This window comes from Bos javanicus, chromosome 9 (genome assembly GCF_032452875.1).
Source record: "Bos javanicus breed banteng chromosome 9, ARS-OSU_banteng_1.0, whole genome shotgun sequence".
Taxonomy (NCBI): Eukaryota; Metazoa; Chordata; class Mammalia; order Artiodactyla; family Bovidae; genus Bos; species Bos javanicus.
In genome coordinates, this window is record NC_083876.1 from 8691043 (window position 1) to 8712559 (window position 21517).

General features: G+C 38.3%; 1 protein-coding gene across 1 annotated transcript in view; it reads right to left on the bottom strand.

Moving 5' to 3' along the window:
* Positions 1-313: 313 nt before the first annotated feature.
* Positions 314-21517, bottom strand: part of LMBRD1 (LMBR1 domain containing 1) — a 137550-nt gene continuing 116346 nt past the window's right edge. The window contains exons 15-16 of the mRNA XM_061427129.1: positions 910-1001; positions 314-778 (exon numbers count right to left, since the gene is read on the bottom strand). Coding sequence (XP_061283113.1) covers positions 662-778; positions 910-1001 — 209 coding nt within the window. The 3' untranslated portion in view covers positions 314-661. The remainder of the gene's footprint in view (positions 779-909; positions 1002-21517) is intronic.

Genomic DNA, 21517 nt, shown 5'->3' on the forward strand with positions numbered 1-21517 from the left:
TCTTGACAATACTCCCATTTACGCTGGAATACAAATTTTGAGGTTACTTATTTACAACAATGTATGTGCCTTAAATATTGAGAGGTGACAATATACCTAATGGATTACTATATGAACAATATATCTGAGACACCAAGTAGCCTGAAATGTGCTCATGAAATCTATTTCAGTGGCACTAGTAATTTAATCTAGAGACTAGAAGACAAGCTGCATAAAGGAGTAATATTTAGTATTCAGCTATACTGTGAATATTATTTTTTGACAATCAGATATAGACACTTGAAAATTCCACAGTACTCTAGAGACCAAAAGGCACAGGTACAAGTGATTTATTATGTTTTTAAAAAATGATCAAGGGAATATTAACTCTGGAGGGTTTTTAATCAATTCAACACTATTATACACTAGAGGCAAAAAAATCTCCACAAACATTCCCTCACAAAGCCGGTAGTTTTGTGTTTACATAGTTATTATTATAGCAATTTTAAATGTTAATCTATGATACAATAATGTCACTTCAGAAAACATAAAAAATATAGTTTTTTAATAGCCATGCTCCCATTTTTGATGAAAGCTAGTCAGTTCATCCTAATGTTAGTTTGACACTTTGAAATGCACATGAGATGCAGTCCGCTCTGTAAACGCTGCAGGCCAGAGGCCCTCAAACGGAGTAGAGAGAGGGCTCGTCATCACTCAGGTCTGAGTCATCCTCATCTACCCTTTCAAGGACCGACTTCTTCCCTTTACAGCAGGACACGATGAACCCAACGATGAACACCTGCAGAGGTAAACAGGCCGTATGTTATTTCTCAAACTTGAAATCTCCCAGAAAGCACTGACTTTAAAATCCAAACCCATCCATAAATGGGCCACTAATGGTCATGGCATTCCTTGGATGCCTGTACTTACCCCAAGAAAGGCCCAGTTCCCAAAGTAGTAGGCAGCACTGAAGAACCAGAACTTGTGAAGGAACAGGTAGGTCCGGGTGACAGTACACTGATCTATAAAAGCAATAAAGGACCAAGGTGGAGTAGTTTCTCTCTTGAAATAGACTATTAATACTTTACCTAAAAGGTTGTATTAAACAAAACTAAATCAGCTTTAGAGACAGGATGGAAATCTAGATCTATCTCCAAAGCGCACTCTTTCAATCACCTTAATGTAACATGACATTTTTAAAAGCGAGCACAACCAATATTAATTCCTGCTGTTAGGTATAAAAAAGTTGTATTGGCTAGTTCAATGTATTTAAACTAGAAAAAGCATTTTGACCTGGAATGCCAGACATGTCCTAAAACAAAACAGTTTTCCTGATGAAGAATGAAAAAAAGAAATGAACAAAGTAAGCAGATGTGGTTAGCATTAGGCTGCGCTTTTCTAAGAATCCAATTAAGAGATTTTGGGGGGAACTTCCCCCGTGGTCCAGTGGTTAAGAATTTGCATGACAATGCAGGAGACACGGGTTTGATCTCTGGTCTCTGGTTGGGGAATTAAGATCCCACACACCGCAGAGCAACTAAACCCACAAGCCACACGACCGAAGCCCATGGGCTCCAGAGCCCAGGCTCCACCAGACAAGCCCATGCACTGCAGTGAAGGTCCAGCACAGCCACGATATATAGGTAAGCTTTAACTGAATAATTAAAACAATAAAGTGATGACACCTTTAAAAGGAGATCTTTTTGAGCTTAAGAATGCTATTGAAAAGATGGCTGACTTGCGTACTCCCTGAACTTTCAGTTCAGTTCAGTTGCTCAGTCGTGTCCGACTCTTTGTGACCCCATGAATTGCAGCACAGCAGGCCTCCCTGTCCATCACCATCTGCCGGAGTTCACTCAGACTCATGTCCATCGAGTCAGTGATGCCATCCAGCCATCTCATCCTCTGTCGTCCCCTTCTCCTCCTGCCCCTAATCCCTCCCAGCATCAGAGTCTTTTCCAATGAGTCAACTCTTCGCATGAGGTGGCCAAAGTACTGGAGTTTCAGCTTTAGCATCATTCCTTCCAAAGAACACCCAGGGCTGATCTCCTTCAGAATGGACTGGTTGGATCTCCTTGCAGTCCAAGGGACTCTCAAGAGTCTTCTCCAACACCGCAGTTCAAAAGCATCAATTCTTCGGCACTCAGCTTTCTTCACAATTCAACTCTCACATCCATACATGACCACTGGAAAAACTATAGCCTTGACTAGATGGACCTTTGTTGGCAAAATAATGTCTCTGCTTTAGATAATATTTATTATAACTTGAATCTAAAAACAATCATTTATTTTTTTCCTTCAAAAAAACCCAGAACGTAATTCTTAAGGAGAAAGCAGCAGACTGGTTATTTGATATCTTTTTGAGACTCCATATTATCTAAATTATCTGTTTCCATTAGCTTACAAAGTCCTTTAGGTATCTAATACATGACATCTAAGCAAATACTTGTTTATTAAAACCGTCTGTGGCATGGATCTCTGAAAAGCAGCATTTGGTCCTACTTTATCCCAGTCTCCTCCTCCCTTCCCATGAAGCTCAGCATGTCCTTCTGAATGGCTCAAGGCCCAGCTGGACAGACAGCCTCTGCTTCCTACAGGAAAACACGCAGTGTGGCAGGGACGTGCCTTCTCTTCACGGGCAGGGCAGCCAGTCTAATGCCAATCACTGAACCCCGAGGGCCCCCTGCACATTCCTCATTGTCTTTCTCAACAGAAAAGTCTAGAAGGAATAGCCGAAGCTTCCTAAGGAACACCAAGAAGGACTCAAGCAGCAGTGTGGAACCAATGTTTCTCTCCCCTCAGTTCTGCAGTCCCTGGCCCCCAAGGTGACATCTTCACACCAGGCCGTGCAGCTCAGGCAGCAGCAGAGCCTCCTGGGCGGGAAAGCCGCTGGTCAGTCACTCTGCCCACCCCCTGCCCCCACCCCAGGACGACAGAACGGGCTTCACAGGAAGGTAACTTAGGAAATTTGTCACTTTTCCCACTAGGTTGGCCTCCGTATTCCAGAGTATCCCTCGGAGTACCTGGCACTCATATTTAATATGACTGATGAAGTAAACTAAATTGTTCAAAAGGGAGGTATTTTACTTAAAAATCATACTGATAACTAATGCATTTTCTAATTTCTTTTGACTAAAATCTGAGAAGATTCCAAGGATGTCAAAACAAGATACTTGAATCCATGTTGAAAATGAAAGCATAACTGAAATGTCCAACACGGGAAAAGAGGTGCAGACCCTGGTTTCACAGATTTGGTGTCGGCTCTCGTTCGGCCACTTCTCTGCCACGTGAACAGGCACATCTGACTACTGACACTCGTGCGTGTCACCACCTTTCCTTACGGGCTCATCCTGAAGACCAGATGAAGTCTGCAGAGTGGCAGTTCATATTAATTTTCTTCTTTTTTCTTCTTTAAGATATAACCAAGCCCATGATAAAGAATATAGCTTTCAAGAGCTGTTCAAATGGTGCCAATAAAAACTGATCTTAAGATTTTAGAAGGTGACTAGTGTTCCTTAGCACTAAGGAAAATACTTGTTTAGCTATTAGCATCATGACAACTCTGGACATGTGCATTATTGTTCTGTCTCTACAGTCAGAACAGATACAGATGGATTTGGTTTAATTTCAGTTTAGTTCAGTTCAGTCGCTTAGTCATGTCTGACTCTTTGCAACTCCACGAACTGCAGGATGTCAGGCCTCCCTGTCCATCACCAACTCCCAGAGTCCACCCAAACCCATGCCCATTGAGTCGGTGATGCCATCCAACCATCTCAACCTCTGTCATCCCCTTCTCCTCCTGCCTTCAGTCTTTCCCAGAATCAGGGTCTTTTCAAATGAGTCAGCTCTTTGCATCAGGTGGCCAAAGTACTGGAGTTTCAGCTTCAAAATCAGTCCTACCAATGAGCACCCAGGACTGATCTCCTTTAGGATGGACTGGTTGGATCTCCTTGATGTCCAAGGGCTCCCAAGAGTCTTCTCCAACACCACAGTTCAAAAGCATCCATTCTGCGGTGCTCAGCTTTCTGAGCTCAGCGCTCAGTCCAACTCTCACATCCATACATGACCACTGGAAAAACCATAGCCTTGACTAGACGGACCTTTGTTGACAAAGTAATGTCTCTGCTTTTTAATATGCTATCTAGGTTTAATTTAAATGTGTATAATTCAGTAAAAGGATACTTGCTAAACAGTAACATACCTTTAAATAAAAACCAACTTGTAATGAAGAGACGAGCAGACTGTTTAAAAAAAAAATGCCTGTTCACAATTACTTTGAAAACATCAACGGTATCTTTCATGGGTTAAGTACTACGTAAGCTCTGCTGTTCAAGCACAAACCTGTTTTTAAAAAAGTTATTCAACCCTCTCAACACTGCTAATGCTCTAAATTTAAAAAATAAGAGTTCTGTTACTTATTCCCACAGCTAAGGGTATCTGGGGGGGTCAGAACTAAAGTGAACTGGAAGCTTCAGGGCCAGAACAGGAACAAGACAGTGGCTGAACTGGCAGAAGCAGGTGAAATCAAATGACTTTTCCCAGGGCTCTATAACCCACTCAATGACACTTTAAATTGGCTACACCCGCTGATACTTTCTCCTCCACAAAGAGTGTATCTTACTTTTCCTATCACATTATTTCACATGTTTACCACTTCCATTGTTTAAAGATTTGACACAAGCCTTCTAAAATAAGAGAGAGAGAAAAAAAAAGTATGACCATTGTATTCTGCTTTGTTGTTGAAAAGTATCTAACAGCTTTTATCTTTATATGTATTTATCAGTATATTTATATGCACATAAAGGGGCAGATGCCCACAGAGGAATTCTGGTTAATAATCCTCATGCAAATATTTTATGTTCAAGTTACAACTCCACACTGAGTAAATACATGGAGGGGCTTCTCTCCACTCCCCTATCTGCCCTCTCCTAGCTGATTGTCTGCGTCACAGGTATCTAGGAAATCTAGAGAAGTCTTTCTACTGTTATCTGAAACACTAGAATAAGTATTTTGAACTTGGTTTAACCTTCAAAATAAATGTGAATTGCTCAATTTAAGAACTGCATTCTAAAATCACAGGTGTTCAAGAGACTCTGGCTGTTATTCCTCAAAGGGATATATAAACTTCCAGCTAAACCAAAGAGTGGATGTTAACAATTAAAAACTAAAAGTAAGGGTTCAGACAATAGCTTTTTTTTTTTTTCAGACAAGGTGGCCATATGAAAAAGACCAAAATTAAAAGAGCCAAGAAAGGGCACGGAAGTTATCTGAAAAAAAACAATCAAGACTTGACTCCTGCTTCTTTCACTTTCCTCCATCTATTCTCACTTATCAAACTAGATGAATAACCAACAGAAAGTACAATTAAGCCTCTGTCTGTCATATAACAACAGCTTTTACAAATGTACCCCTAAGTTTTATATACTTATTTCCTTTTAGACTGCTGGTTATGTCACTGTTAGTGTGTGCTGACTGCCACCAAGATAACTTTGGTTATTAACTGTAATAAACAGCACCTTCTACTTTAAATATATTTTGAAAAACAACATTTAATGCTGACTTAAGCCAATATTAGGTCATCATCATGTTACACCTTCACTTGAAATCAGCTTAGAATTAAGTCTATATTTGTGCTTTATTTATAAAACGAATCCTTATGATACATATGTTGTAGAGGGAGGGTATCTGGGGAAATTTATGTGCCACAGAGAATTTTAAAGCAATTTCTTTAGTGACAAAAGAACTGGGAGAAGACTGGATTCCTTAGAACAACGCTTCCTTTCTCATGGTTGCGTGTGATTATGCTAACTTTAGGTCTTGCTACTGTTGGATATTTATAATAGACATACAAATCTTAAATGTAAACAGGCTAAGCACCTCGGGCTTTACCGTGATATGATTAGGAATCATTTATCAAATGGTTCTGAGAAAGGGGAAAGCATGCTATTGGGATAGAAGGAAGGCTAGACCTGGGAATCTGAGGAGTTAAAGCCCTAGTTATTCATCACTGTCAAATGGATTTATAGCATATGAAATACACACACAGAGAAAGATTTGAGAAACCAGCAACATATATCCAGTAAGAAGAGGGAGGGCAGAATAAATTTTTTTTAATTTAAATATTTGCATAAAAACCAAAATTGTAGGTTTATCTTGAAATTCAACAAATGGCATATAGTTAAATCATGTTTTGTTAAATCTCACTGCAGGAACTGGGTAAAAGGGAAAGAAAGAGTTGGTGAACATCAAAAGTCATAGAAATTCTAAAGGGAATAGATTATATTTTATGAATATATTAACTGTACCAGGTTAACAAAGCTAGTACTTGGCCACATGCTTTGCACTGAAAAATAAAGTCTCACAGAGACTGTGTTAAGAACCAGTATAATTTGTGTTGAGCTTTGATTACATTTAAGTTCAATGTACTTCAAAAGTGCTAAACTATGTATTGCTCCTTTAAGAAAGAATGTACCTAATTTCATTTGTCCTGACCATATAAAATATAATTGGCCATACATAGCTTATAAAAGATAGTGCCAAAGGTAAGCATTAGCATATAAATGTAGGAACAATCTCAAACTGTATTAGTGAACTCTAAATTAATGAGATTTTCTATTACTCTTAATTGTCCAAGATGGTAAAATATAAAGCAACTGCTTTCTATTACCTTAACTTTTTCATAAAATGACAACAATTTAAGAGGTATGTTAGAAAATATTAGAGACAGAAAATTGAGATTTGGTTCTTGAGTTCGCTGATTACATTTACTGTGAGATTATGGATGGAGTCATTTAACGTCTAAGTCAGTTTCTTTCTAAGTGTCATCGATATAATATCTGCTCATGATGGATTGTGATAAGATAAACTGACCTTCTGAGAATTAAATTTAGAGAGCATTCTAAATATGATTTTTTAAAAAGGTTGATGTTTATGAGTTAGAATCCTTAAACAAGGATCTGTAGAAAGTAGCTGAGAAGTTTCACAAGATCACCTGGGCTGCTTTAGCGTGGACTCCAGAAAACTGAGAAACCTTATACCTAGTTAACTTCACTGTACTGTCCCTGCTGAACTTCATCAACACAATCAAAATGTCACCTGGAAAAAGAACTTCGACAATAAAGAGACTTTCTGTATCTCAAGCAAAATCCAAGAGAAATATGCTTTGATCAATACTTAATTTTTTGGTCTACATGGCTTCCCCAGTGGTTCAGTGGTAAGACTCGTCTGCCAATGCAGGAGACACGAGAGACATGGGTTCAATCCCTGGGTCAGGAAGATCCCCTGGAGGAGGAAATGGCAACCCACTCCAGTACTCTTGCCTGGGAAATTCCCTGGACAGAGGAGCCTGGTGGGCTACAGTCCACAGGGTCGCAAAGAGTTGGACACGACTGAGTGCGCACACACACAGCAACCTCACCTGACTGCAGGCACACTACATCTGGCCCTCTCAGCTGGATGATACCAGCCAACATCAGTGAGACCCTCTCCTGACTCCAGGCCCACCCAGAAACTACGTGACTGTAAAATCAGCTTTCCATACAGATTCCTTCTCTCTGGTGAGAATTCACTAACCGTGAGCCTCTAGCTTCTTTAATGTAATACTTCCTATGGTAAATTAATAAATTGCCATCTGGCTAATACTTTAGTTTACTCTCTCTTTACTTATCTGGAGTCAAATACAGATGCTGGATATCAGGGTACGACAGGATTCTTAAATAATAATTCTGTCTTATCACTCTAACTTCAATACTGCTCTGCCCCTTTGATGGGGAGAATTAAATCAAATGAGACTATTGACACAAAGTTATTATTCAGTTCAGTTCAGTTGCTCAGTCATGTCCGACTCTTTGCGACCCCATGAATCGCAGCACACCAGGCCTCCCTGTCCATCACCATCTCCTGGAGTTCACTCAAACTCATGTCCATTGAGTCGGTGATGCCATCCAGCCATCTGATCCTCTGTTGTCACCTTCTCCTCCTGCCCCCGATCCCTCCCAGCATCAGAGTCTTTTCCAACAAGTCAACTTTTAAGCTTATAGCACTTAACCATGAAGAACTATTTTAATTTGTTGAACACAAGAGGTTTACGAGAACAGTCATTTGCTTCCTGTCCAGTTTCCCAGGACCTCATTAAAGTTACAGAACATGAATAAAGCCAGGAGCAACTGTTAACAGCAAACAGAAAGGGAGGAAGGCCACTCGGTGACAGGAGACCTCAGCAATATTCTGTAAGATGGAAAGCCACATTTAGAAGATCTCCAGTAAAACAGCTGGTTTCCCTTTCATTTATTTAAAAACACAACTTAAGGATCAAGAAACCCCAATCAGAGGCCCCCGTGATGAGGCTTCCTAGTTCCTGATACTTAAACACAAGTTAACATAAATATGAATAAATCATCAGCTATATACAGGAGACTATCAGCATGAAGAACGAGATCAACAGAACTCCAAGATGAACAGCACTGTAATTCTACTTAAATGCAATCATTAAGAAAAATGTTTAGTATCTTCATATACTGACAAGGATATTACATCATAAAACAAAGATACTTGGAAAAAAATCAGAAACATAAAGCACCCCAAGGAAAATACAAATGTGTTATATGAAATAAAAAATTCAGGGTATAGTTTGAAGATAAAACTGAGTACATACCCAAGAATCTAGAGCAAAATGGTAGGCAGAAAATATGAAATATGAGAGGAGACAGATGATCAATCAAAGACATCCAGGAACTAATGAACAAGAGCTCCCCAAAGGGAAAATGGAGAAAAGAGAAACGATCAAGTTAACTTCAAAAGAAGAAATAGATGCACTGGATTTCTCACCTGTCAGAAATGAAACATAGATGGTACTGTACTTTTAAAGTTCTAAAAAAAAATGGTTTTTTGCATAGCACAAACTGCCCATCATATCATCAACTGTGAGGATGTTGATATCCAAGGACTACTCAGATATATATTTTGTACAAAGCATTTCTTTTCTTTCTCTTTTTAAACCCTTGGAAAACTAGCTTTGGGAAGGAAATCCAGAAAGAAGATACGGTTTCTAATGCATCAGAAGTCCAATAAGCAGAAATTGTAACATTAGAGCTAAACAGCACAATTAGAAAGCAATTGATCCAAGTAAGAAAAGGGGTCAGTAGGTACCGAGCAGGAAGTGAATACAATGGATTTCATTCAATAGATAAAGTGGGCAAGAAGAGACAAGATACTAAGTGATGTTAATCTTATGTTACTACAAGAACATTTTTTAACAAGATAAAAAAGGAACAAATTGTAAAAAGTGATTCAATTCTACAAACGCTGGTTGAACAAGACAGAAAAATATACTTCATATATATATATTAATATGTTTTCTTAATTCAAGGAGCTGACATTCCTACAAAAGAGTAGGGTAGACATAAGATACATAAATGACTATAGATTAAGACAGAGTAAAGGTCACACCATAAGAAGTAAAACTGCTAGGGGAATTCAAGTGAAAAAAAAAAAAGAAAAACTGTACACATGTTTGGAGATTCAAAAAAGAGGGTCAGGTTGGAAAGAAACCTTGTAAGATGACCAGGAATCTGACTGATGAAGATGGGAGGAGTTGGGCAGAATCTGGCTGTGACATTTCCAGAACAAACAGTTGCAGAGCAATGATGGAAAAGGAGACCAAGTTCAGGAAAAAGACTAGAAACATGCAGGATGGGTTACAAAGTGGAATCCTTCAATCCCTGGTGGTACAGTGGTATAGGTGGTACAGGGGACGGTTAAGGTTCCCACTGGAGGAATGGCACTGGCAAATCACACTGGCTCTATCTCCAAAATCTACCCAGAATCTAACCACTTCCTGCAATTCTACCACCACAAGCTCTGCCTTGGATTCCTGCAAAAGCCCTATCAATTCGCCTTTGCCCTTGGTTTATTATAGTCTATCTCAGGGGCTAGTACACTATACCCCAGGAGGATTCACTCGGTCCATCACTCATTTTTTAAGTTATGCTGAAACATGACACGCTGTCCACAGCAATCTCTGTGTTTCAGGGGCACAGCTGAGCAGTGTGGACACTACTCCAGGCCCCACAGAGCCTAAAATATTTATTAACTGGTCTCTTACAGAAAAACAGTTCCCATACCCTGGTCTACATGCAATACAGTAGTCAGAGTAACCCCCTGAGGATGTAAGGCCCATCAGGTCATCTGCTCACAGCCTTCTAGACTTCCCGTCTGAGCTTAAAAGCTGAATGAAGTCCTTCTCTTTGATGACTGGCCCGCCCTTCCTCCTCCCTTCCTGGGCCCCCCTGCCCCAAAACCTCTGCACCTGCTGTCACCATGGCCTGCATGGCTTCTCTGCAGGTATCTGCCTTCCTTCCAGGTATCTGATCTCACTTCCCTCAGACCATTTTGCCCAGATGTCAGCTTCTCGGTAAGGATTTCCTTTCTGCCCTACTCAGCATTTCAAACCATCCCTCCTTCCAGGCACCATTACTCTCCTCTGGTACTTTTTCTCCATAATGATTACTGCCTGATATACTTATTTGTCTCCTTCTAAATAAGCCCTGTGGGGACAGCACATCTGAGCTTTGTTCACTAGCTGTGTATCAGTAGAATAGTGCCTACCACATAATAGATACCAATTTAAAAAGTTAACTGAAAAAGCAAGGAAATGAGATGAAAACAATAGATGAGAAAAACAGATGAGAAAATAGATGAGAACAATTAGTCATTTACTTTTCCTTCAACGACTACACCAAAGCCTTTGACTGGATCACAACAAACTGGAAAATTCTTAGAGAGATGGGAATATCAGACCACATTACCTGCCTCCTGAGAAACCTGTATGCAGGTCAAGAAGCAACAGTTAGAATACGGAACAATGCGCTGGTTCAAGATAGGAAAAGGAGTAGATCAAGGCTGTATATTATCACCCTGCTTATTTAACTTCTATGCAGAGTACACCACACAAAATGCTGGGCTGGATGAAGCTCAACTGGAATCAAGATTACAGGGAGAAATATCAATAACTTGAAGATATGCAGATGACACCACCCTAAAGGCAGAAAGTGAAGAGGAAATAAAGAGCCTCTTAATGAAGATGAAGGAGGAAAGTGAAAAAGTTGACTTAAAACTGAACATTCAAAACCACTAAGATTATGGCATCCAGCTACATCCCTTCACAGCAAATAGATGGGGAAAAAATGGAAACAGTTGACAGACTATTTTCTTGGGCTCCAACATCACTGCAGATGGTGACTGCAACCATGAAATTAAAGGACACTTGCTCCTTGGAAGAAAAGCTATGGCAAACTTAGACATCATATTAAAAAGCAGAGACATCACTTTGCTGACAAAGGCCTGTATAGTCAAAGCCATGGTTTTTCCAGTAGTCATGTATGGATGTGAAAGCGGGACCACAAAGAAGGCTGAGCACTGAAGAAATGCTGCTTTTAAACTGTGGTGCTGGAGAAGACTCTCTAGAGTCCCTTGGACAGCATGGAAATCAAACCAGTCAATTCTAAAGGAAATCAACCCTGAATATTCACTGGAAGCACTGATGCTGAAGCTCCAATACTTTGGCTGCTTGATGCAAAGAGGTGATTCATTGGAAAAGACCCTGATGCTGGGAAAGATGGAGGGCAGGAGGAGAAGGAGTCAAAAGAGGATGAGATGGTTGGATGGCATCACTGACTCAATGGACTTGAGTTTGAACAAACTCCGGGAGATAGTGAAGGACAGGGAAGCCTGGTATGCTGCAGTCCATGGGGTCGCAAAGAACTGGACACAACTGACCAACTGTACAACAACACCAAATAGAATCTTGGAAACTTAGACATTTATAAATCTTACATGAATTTTAAGACACACAGGACTGTGATTCTCACTATTATGAAAACTGATATATCAATATCTTCCAAATGTGTTTAAATTGCAAAGGCTGTTATTAATTTTGTATTCCTTAAATAAATAGGATAGCATTCTAAATAAGCCTATCAAAACTATTATAATTCTAGGTGACCTCATTTATCCTCATCTTTAGACTAAATCTAACTGTTCTAAACTATCTTGTTCCCTCCCTCCAAATGTGCAGAGTATAAGACAAAAAGACCACGTAGTATTTTTAAAGGCCACTGCTCCATGTACTTGAGTCAGAGGGAAAGAATGACTTAGATTCTCTCAAATTGGATCTTCTTGTTACAAATCTCCAGAGAGCTAAAATTAATTAGCTTCACTTAATATGAAGTAGGTAGGAGGTATTAAATCTGAAGTCCATATTCAAACCTGTCTTTTAAATCCACAAAGGAAGAGTTTGGTACCATTTTCATTTCAAACTATGTTTATAGATCACCCACTTGGGCACTCAGCACCACAAGAGACATTAACAAATACTGTCATCACAGAGCATCAGTGTCCATTCTTAACCTCAGGCCATATGGCTAAGGTTCTAATGAAACTCCTTGACCAGCTTCATTTCAGCCTGTCAAAACTAGCTTTCCTTAAAATGAACTTTTTATTTAAAACTATACATCAAACATCAAGTGTAAACTAGTATAGTAACTCCTCTAATGAAATTGGTTTTAAACAGAAATAAGTCTTTCCTGCAAAACACATTTTTCTCTTTTTTTGCTTAAAGTATAGATGGAAAAACAAAAAATCACCTGAATCCATTGTTAGTGATAATGTATATTGCTTAGTCACCTGGACTTCTAAACAAAATTTCCTGGAACCAAGTATAAGTAGAAAGAAACATTTCATATTCCAGGAAAAAAATGATACTAAGATTTTGAGAATTACATTTTTTTCAAGTCTCAGAAACTACCCTCTCCACTGCCACTTTTCAACAAACTGGAAGGAAAAAGGTCTTCTCTACAACCAATAGTTACTGGGCAGACAGATGCATGCCACTATCTGGACTGTCATTGTTTTCATTCTTAAAAAGGTTTATTGTTTTTTTTCTTTAATTATATAATAAAAGCCACTTATTAACAACAACAAAAAACAATGAATACTTATTTCTTGTCCTTATTCCACATTTTGTTCTCTGAGGTACAGCCTGACTTTTATATGCTGTTTGTGTGTACATATGTATATATGTATATATTTATGATGTAGAGCTGATTTACATTGCTAATTTCTGCTGTACAGTGAAGTGACTCAGTTATACATATATATATATATATATATATATACATTCTTTTTATATTCTTTTCCATTTTATCATAAGATATTGAATAGAGTTCCCTGTGCTATACAGAAGCTGAAGTTACACTACTTTGGCCACCTGACATGAAGTGCCAACTCAGTGGAAAAGACCCTGATGCTGGGAAAGACTGAGGGCAGGAAGAGGGCAACCAAGGATGAGATGTTTGGATGGCATCACCGACTCAACGAACATGAATCTGAGCAAACTCTAGGAGACAGTGAAGGACAGGGAAGCCTAGTATGCTACAGTCCATGGAGTTGCAAAGAGTAAGACAAAATTTAGCAACTGAACAATAACAAAATACAGCAGAACCTTGTTGTTTATTATTCTGTATATAATAGCTTACATCTGCTAATCCCAACCTCTCAATTCATCCCTCCCCAAACTTCCCCAGCCCGTGGTAACCATGTCCCTGAGTCTGTTTCCGTTTTGTAGACAGGTTCACCTGTGTTATATTTTATACACCAAATCTAAATGATATCATATAGTATTTGCCGTCTTCTTTCTTACTTCACTTAGTATGATAATCTCTAGTTTGCATCAATGTTGCTGCAAATGGCAGTATTTCATTATTTTTATGGCTAGCAGTATTCCATTGTACACGGGCACCACATCTTCTTTATCCATTCCTCTGCTGACGGACATTTAGGTTGTTCCCACGTCTTGGCTGTTGTGAATAGTGCTGCTATGAACGTAGAAGTCCATGTATCTTTTTGAATTATAGTTTCATCTGGATATATCCCCATGACTAGGATTGCTGGATCATATGCTAACTCTAATTTTAGTTTTCTGAGGAACTTACTTACTCTCCTCCATAGCATCTTTACCAACAGTGCAAGAGGGTTCTCTTTTATCCACACTCTCTCCAGCATTTGCTATTTGTAAAATTTTCAATGATGGACATTCTGATAGTTGTGAGGTGATACCTTATTTGTAGTTCTGATTTGCATTTCTCTAATAATTAGCGATGCTGAACATCTTTTCATGTGCATTGGCCATCTGCATGTCTTCTTTGGAGAGATGTGTATTCAGGTCTTCTGCTCACTTTTTAATTGGTTTGTTTAGTTGTTGTTGAACTGTATGAGCTGTTTGTGTATACTGGAAATTAATGCCTTATTGGTCACATTATTTGCAAATATTTTCTATTCTATAGGTTGTCTTTTCATTTTGTTTATGGTTTCCTTTGCTGTGCAAAAGCTTGGAAGTCTGACGAGGTCCCATTTGTCTATTTTTGTTCTTATTTTGATTGCTTGGGAGACTGACCTAAGAAGACACTGGTATGATTTATGTCAGAGAATGTTTTGCTGATGTTTTCTTTTAGGAGTTTTTTGTTGTTATGTCTTATGCTTAAGTCTTTAACTCATTTTGAGTTTATTTTTGTGTATGGTGTGAGGCTGTGTCTAACTTTATTGATTTATATGCAGCTAAACTTAGTGACTGAGCATACACGCACGCCCAACTTTCCCAGCACTGCTTGCTAAAGAGACCATCGTTTTCTCCATTGTAGATCCTTGTCTGTTCTGTCAAAGACTGACTGACTGTACGTGTGTGGGCTTATTTCTGGGCTCTCTGCTCTGATTCATTGATCCACATGCCTGCTTTTGTGCCAGTACCAAGCTATTTGGATTACTGTAGCTTTGTAGTATTTGAAGTCTGGACAGGTTATGCCTCCTGCTTTCTTCTTTTTCTTCTGGATTGCTCTGGCAATTCTGGGTCTTCTATGTTTCCATATAAATTTTAGGATTATTTGTTCTAGCTCTGTGAAAAAAATCCAGGGTAATTTGATAGGGATTGCATTAAATCTGTAGATTGCTCTGGGTAGTATGGTCATTTTAACAATATTAATTCTTCCAAGCCAAAAGCATGGGATATCTTTCCAAACTCTGAATCATCTTCAATTTCCTTTATTAACATTTTTATAGTTCTTGGCATATGTCTTTCACCTTCTTGGTCAGGTTTAACTCTAAGTATTTTATTTCTGAGGATGTGATATTAAAAGGTAATATTTTTCTACATTCCTTTTCTGTTATTTCATTATTAGTGTAAAGAAATGCAACCGACTTCTTTATATTAATCTTGTATCCTGCTACCTTGCTGAATTCATTTATCAGTTCAAGTAGTTTCTGTGTGGAGACTTGAGGGTTTTTTATACATAGTATCATGCCATATGCATATAATGACAATCTTGCCTCTTCCTTTGCAATCTGGATCCCTTTTTTCTTTCTTTCTCTTGTCTGACTGCTGTTAGGATTTCCTAGGATACTATGGATACTATTCAACATAGGATACTATGTTGAATAGAAGAGGTGAGAGTGACTATCCTTGTCTTGCACCAGATTTTAGCACAAAGGCTTTCAGCTTTACCACTGAGTATTGTGTTGGTTGTAAACAGCTTTCATTATGCTGAGATATGTTCCCTCTATGTCCGTTATGCTAAGAATTTTTATCATAAATGGATGCTGAACTTTGTCAAAGGCTTTTTCTGTGTCTACTGAGATGCTCGTGTGATTTCGGCCTTTCCCTAATGTGCTGTGTATCGTATTGATTGATCTGCATATATTGGACCATCCCTGTAAAGTTGCAGCTTGACTTTTACACTATTTATGCACAAAACATAAAATAATATATACACTCTTCCACTATCATCATGTGGTAAATATTTTTCTGTGAAACCATACAAAGCTGTATTATTACACTGTATGTAATGTATTTCAAGTATCCTCACTGATGGGTATAGTTTGCTGTTTCTCATCTAATCTTGGTGGAATGTAGAAAATGGTTAGTATTGGAAAAGTAACAAAATGCAAAAAAGATTTCAAGATTTCTGAGTAAATAAATAGTTGAGGGCACACAAAAGGCACAAGACAACTTTTCCTACCCTATGACATGAGGGTAACACGTGGAAAAGCTGAATGGAAGAGAGGAGGAGAGGAGCTCAGCCTTGGAACTGAGGTTTGACAGGTTGGCAGGACACGCATTTCGTTATATGTAAACCAGATGGTAGTTAGAAAGCAGAAACAGAAACCTAAGATTCTTAATTTACTGATTAAATTATTAAATCCCCCTTAAATTATCCAGCATCACTAGGCTTATTTATTGTCAACTGTCAACACTCCAAAACACGACTTAGAAAACCTCATCCATTTAGTAAAACTATATTTATTAGACTGAATACTGTGAGGGAGAACAAGAAGGGGAAAGGCAAAGAGTATCTACAAGGTTTAAGGGCCTGGGCTGGCCACTTTAATCGAGGTCGTAAAAGGTGGAGAATTACATTTGGGCTACGCTTATGACACAAGCTTTACGTTGGTGGATGCAATGAAATGACAAGTCTCAAAGCAAGCCTTCTGAGGCCACCTGTCTTGGTAAGGAGGCTACTGGAGCTGTTTCAGTCAGGACCGTCTGCCACTTGGTCTGTCCTCAGCGGTGTTTAACCCGAGGGCAGAGGCACGTGTCTGTGTGTCTGCTGAGCATTAGCAACGCGATATTGGTGTCAGTTCCTCACATTTTATGGGATTCAAAAGCTTTTAAAACTTATTAAGCAACATTTGGGAACCATTAAGACTTTAGATGGTCTACTACGAATTGTTACAATAGAATGCTCTGGAATAGATAAAATGTTGGAGTTAGAGTACATATGGAAAATATCCAGAAAGAAAGTGCTAGGTTTCTGACACTATCATAAGAAACAATTTTGATTAGAATATCCTGTTTTAGCTCATAGTTTTCAAAGCAAATGCTTCGCATAAGAAAGTGTGGAAGTTGCTCTATCTTTAAAAATAAGTGAGAGGGGGGGAGGAGCCAAGATGGCGGAGGAGTAGGACGGGGAGAACACTTTCTCCCCCACAAATTCATCAAAAGAGCATTTAAACGTCGAGTAAATTCCACAAAACAACTTCTGAATGCCGGCAGAGGACATCAGGCACCCAGAAAAGCAACCCAACTCTTCGAAAGGAGAGAGAAGAAATACAGCTCCACCCACCAGAACACCGACACAAGCTTCCCTAACCAGGAAACCTTGACAAGCCACCTGTACAAACCCACACACAGTGAGGAAACGCCATAATAAAGAGAACTCCACAAACTGCCAGAATACAGAAAGGACACCCCAAACTCAGCAATTTAAACAAGATGAAGAGACAGAGGAATACTCAGCAGATAAAGGAACAGGATAAATGCCCACCAAACCAAACAAAAGAGGAAGAGATAGGGAATCTACCTGATAAAGAATTCCGAATAATGATAGTGAAATTGATCCAAAATCTTGAAACTAAAATGGAATCACAGATAAATAGCCTGGAGACAAGGATTGAGAAGATGCAAGAAAGGTTTAACAAGGACCTAGAAGAAATAAAAAAGAGTCAATATATAATGAATAATGCAATAAGTGAAATTAAAAACACTCTGGAGGCAACAAATAGTAGAATAACAGAGGCAGAAGACAGGATTAGTGAATTAGAAGATAGAATGGTAGAAATAAATGAATCAGAGAGGATAAAAGAAAAACGAATTAAAAGAAATGAGGACAATCTCAGAGACCTCCAGGACAATATTAAACGCTACAACATTCGAATCATAGGGGTTCCAGAAGAAGAAGACAAAAAGAAAGACCATGAGAAAATACTTGAGGAGATAATAGTGGAAAACTTCCCTAAAATGGGGAAGGAAATAATCACCCAAGTCCAAGAAACCCAGAGAGTACCAAACAGGATAAACCCAAGGAGAAACACCCCAAGACACATATTAATCAAATTAACAAAGATCAAACACAAAGAACAAATATTAAAAGCAGCAAGGGAAAAACAACAAATAACACACAAGGGAATTCCCATAAGGATAACAGCTGATCTTTCAATAGAAACTCTTCAAGCCAGGAGGGAATGGCAAGACATACTTAAAATGATGAAAGAAAATAACCTACAGCCCAGATTATTGTACCCAGCAAGGATCTCATTCAAGTATGAAGGAGAAATCAAAAGCTTTTCAGACAAGCAAAAGCTGAGAGAATTCTGCACCACCAAACCAGCTCTCCAACAAATACTAAAGGATATTCTCTAGACAGGAAACACAAAAACGGTGTATAAACTCGAACCCAAAACAATAAAGTAAATGGCAACGGGAACATACTTATCAGTAATTACCTTAAATGTAAATGGGTTGAATGCCCCAACCAAAAGACAAAGACTGGCTGAATGGATACAAAAACAAGACCCCTACATATGTTGTCTACAAGAGACCCACCTCAAAACAGGGGACACATACAGACTGAAAGTGAAGGGCTGGAAAAAGATTTTCCATGCAAATAGGGACCAAAAGAAAGCAGGAGTAGCAATACTCATATCAGATAAAATAGACTTTAAAACAAAGGCGGTGAAAAGAGACAAAGAAGGTCACTACATAATGATCAAAGGATCAATCCAAGAAGAAGATATAACAATTATAAACATATATGCACCCAACACGGGAGCACCACAGTACGTAAGACAAATGCTAACAAGTATGAAAGGAGAAATTAACAATAACACAATAATAGTGGGAGACTTTAATACCCCACTTACACCTATGGATAGATCAACTAAACAGAAAATTAACAAGGAAACACAAACTTTAAACGATACAATAGACCAGTTAGACCTAATTGATATCTATAGGTCATTTCATCCCAAAACAATGAATTTCACCTTTTTCTCAAGCGCACATGGAACCTTCTCCAGGATAGATCACATCCTGGGCCATAAAGCTAGCCTTGGTAAATTCAAAAAAATAGAAATCATTCCAAGCATTTTTTCTGACCACAATGCAGTAAGATTAGATCTCAATTACAGGAGAAAAACTATTAAAAATTCCAACATATGGAGGCTGAACAACACGCTGCTGAATAACCAACAAATCACAGAAGAAATCAAAAAAGAAATCAAAATTTGCATAGAAACGAATGAAAATGAAAACACAACAACCCAAAACCTGTGGGACACGGTAAAAGCAGTCCTAAGGGGAAAGTTCATAGCAATACAGGCACACCTCAAGAAACAAGAAAAAAGTCAAATAAATAACCTAACTCTACACCTAAAGCAACTAGAAAAGGAAGAAATGAAGAACCCCAGGGTTAGTAGAAGGAAAGAAATCTTAAAAATTAGAGCAGAAATAAATGCAAAAGAAACAAAAGAGACCATAGCAAAAATCAACAAAACCAAAAGCTGGTTCTTTGAAAGGATAAATAAAATTGACAAACCATTAGCCAGACTCATCAAGAAACAAAGGGAGAAAAATCAAATCAACAAAATTAGAAACGAAAATGGAGAGATCACAACAGACAACACAGAAATACAAAGGATCATAAGAGACTACTATCAACAATTATATGCCAATAAAATGGACAACGTGCAAGAAATGGACAAATTCTTAGAAAAGTACAACTTTCCAAAACTGGACCAGGAAGAAATAGAAAATCTTAACAGACCCATCACAAGCATGGAAATTGAAACTGTAATCAAAAATCTTCCAGCAAACAAAAGCCCCGGTCCAGACGGCTTCACAGCTGAATTCTACCAAAAATTTAGAGAAGAGCTAACACCTATCCTGCTCAAACTCTTCCAGAAAATTGCAGGGGAAGGTAAACTTCCAAACTCATTCTATGAGGCCACCATCACCCTAATACCAAAACCTGACAAAGATCCCACAAAAAAAGAAAACTACAGGCCAATATCACTGATGAACATAGATGCAAAAATCCTTAACAAAATTCTAGCAATCAGAATCCAACAACACATTAAAAAGATCATACACCATGATCAAGTGGGCTTTATCCCAGGGATGCAAGGATTCTTCAATATCCGCAAATCAATCAATGTAATACACCACATTAACAAATTGAAAAATAAAAACCATATGATTATCTCAATAGATGCAGAGAAAGCCTTTGACAAAATTCAACATCCATTTATGATAAAAACTCTCCAGAAAGCAGGAATAGAAGGAACATACCTCAACATAATAAAAGCTATATATGACAAACCCACTGCAAACATTATCCTCAATGGTGAAAAATTGAAAGCATTTCCTCTAAAGTCAGGAACAAGACAAGGGTGCCCACTTTCACCATTACTATTCAACATAGTTTTGGAAGTTTTGGCCACAGCAATCAGAGCAGAAAAAGAAATAAAAGGAATCCAAATTGGAAAAGAAGAAGTAAAACTCTCACTATTTGCAGATGACATGATCCTCTACATAGAAAACCCTAAAGAGTCCACCAGAAAATTACTAGAAATAATCAATGACTACAGTAAAGTTGCAGGATATAAAATCAACACACAGAAATCCCTTGCATTCCTATACACTAATAATGAGAAAACAGAAAGAGAAATTAAGGAAACAATTCCATTCACCATTGCAACGGAAAGAATAAAATACTTAGGAATATATCTACCTAAAGAAACTAAAGACCTATATATAGAAAACTATAAAACACTGGTGAAAGAAATCAAAGAGGACACTAATAGATGGAGAAATATACCATGTTCATGGATTGGAAGAATCAATATAGTGAAAATGAGTATACTACCCAAAGCAATTTATAGATTCAACGCAATCCCTATCAAGCTACCAACAGTATTCTTCACAGAGCTAGAACAAATAATTTCACAATTTGTATGGAAATACAAAAAACCTCGAATAGCCAAAGAGATCTTGAGAAAGAAGAATGGAACTGGAGGAATCAACTTACCTGACTTCAGGCTCTACTACAAAGCCACAGTTATCAAGACAGTATGGTACTGGCACAAAGACAGAAATATTGATCAATGGAATAAAATAGAAAGCCCAGAGATAAATCCACGCACATATGGACACCTTATCTTTGACAAAGGAGGCAAGAATATACAATGGATTAAAGACAATCTCTTTAACAAGTGGTGCTGGGAAATCTGGTCAACCACTTGTAAAAGAATGAAACTGGACCACTTTCTAACACCATACACAAAAATAAACTCAAAATGGATTAAAGATCTAAACGTAAGACCAGAAACTATAAAACTCCTAGAGGAGAACATAGGCAAAACACTCTCCGACATACATCACAGCAGGATCCTCTATGACCCACCTCCCAGAATATTGGAAATAAAAGCAAAAATAAACAAATGGGACCTAATTAACCTTAAAAGCTTCTGCACATCAAAGGAAACTATTAGCAAGGTGAAAAGACAGCCTTCAGAATGGGAGAAAATAATAGCAAATGAAGCAACCGACAAACAACTAATCTCAAAAATATACAAGCAACTCCTACAGCTCAACTCCAGAAAAATAAACGACCCAATCAAAAAATGGGCCAAAGAACTAAATAGACATTTCTCCAAA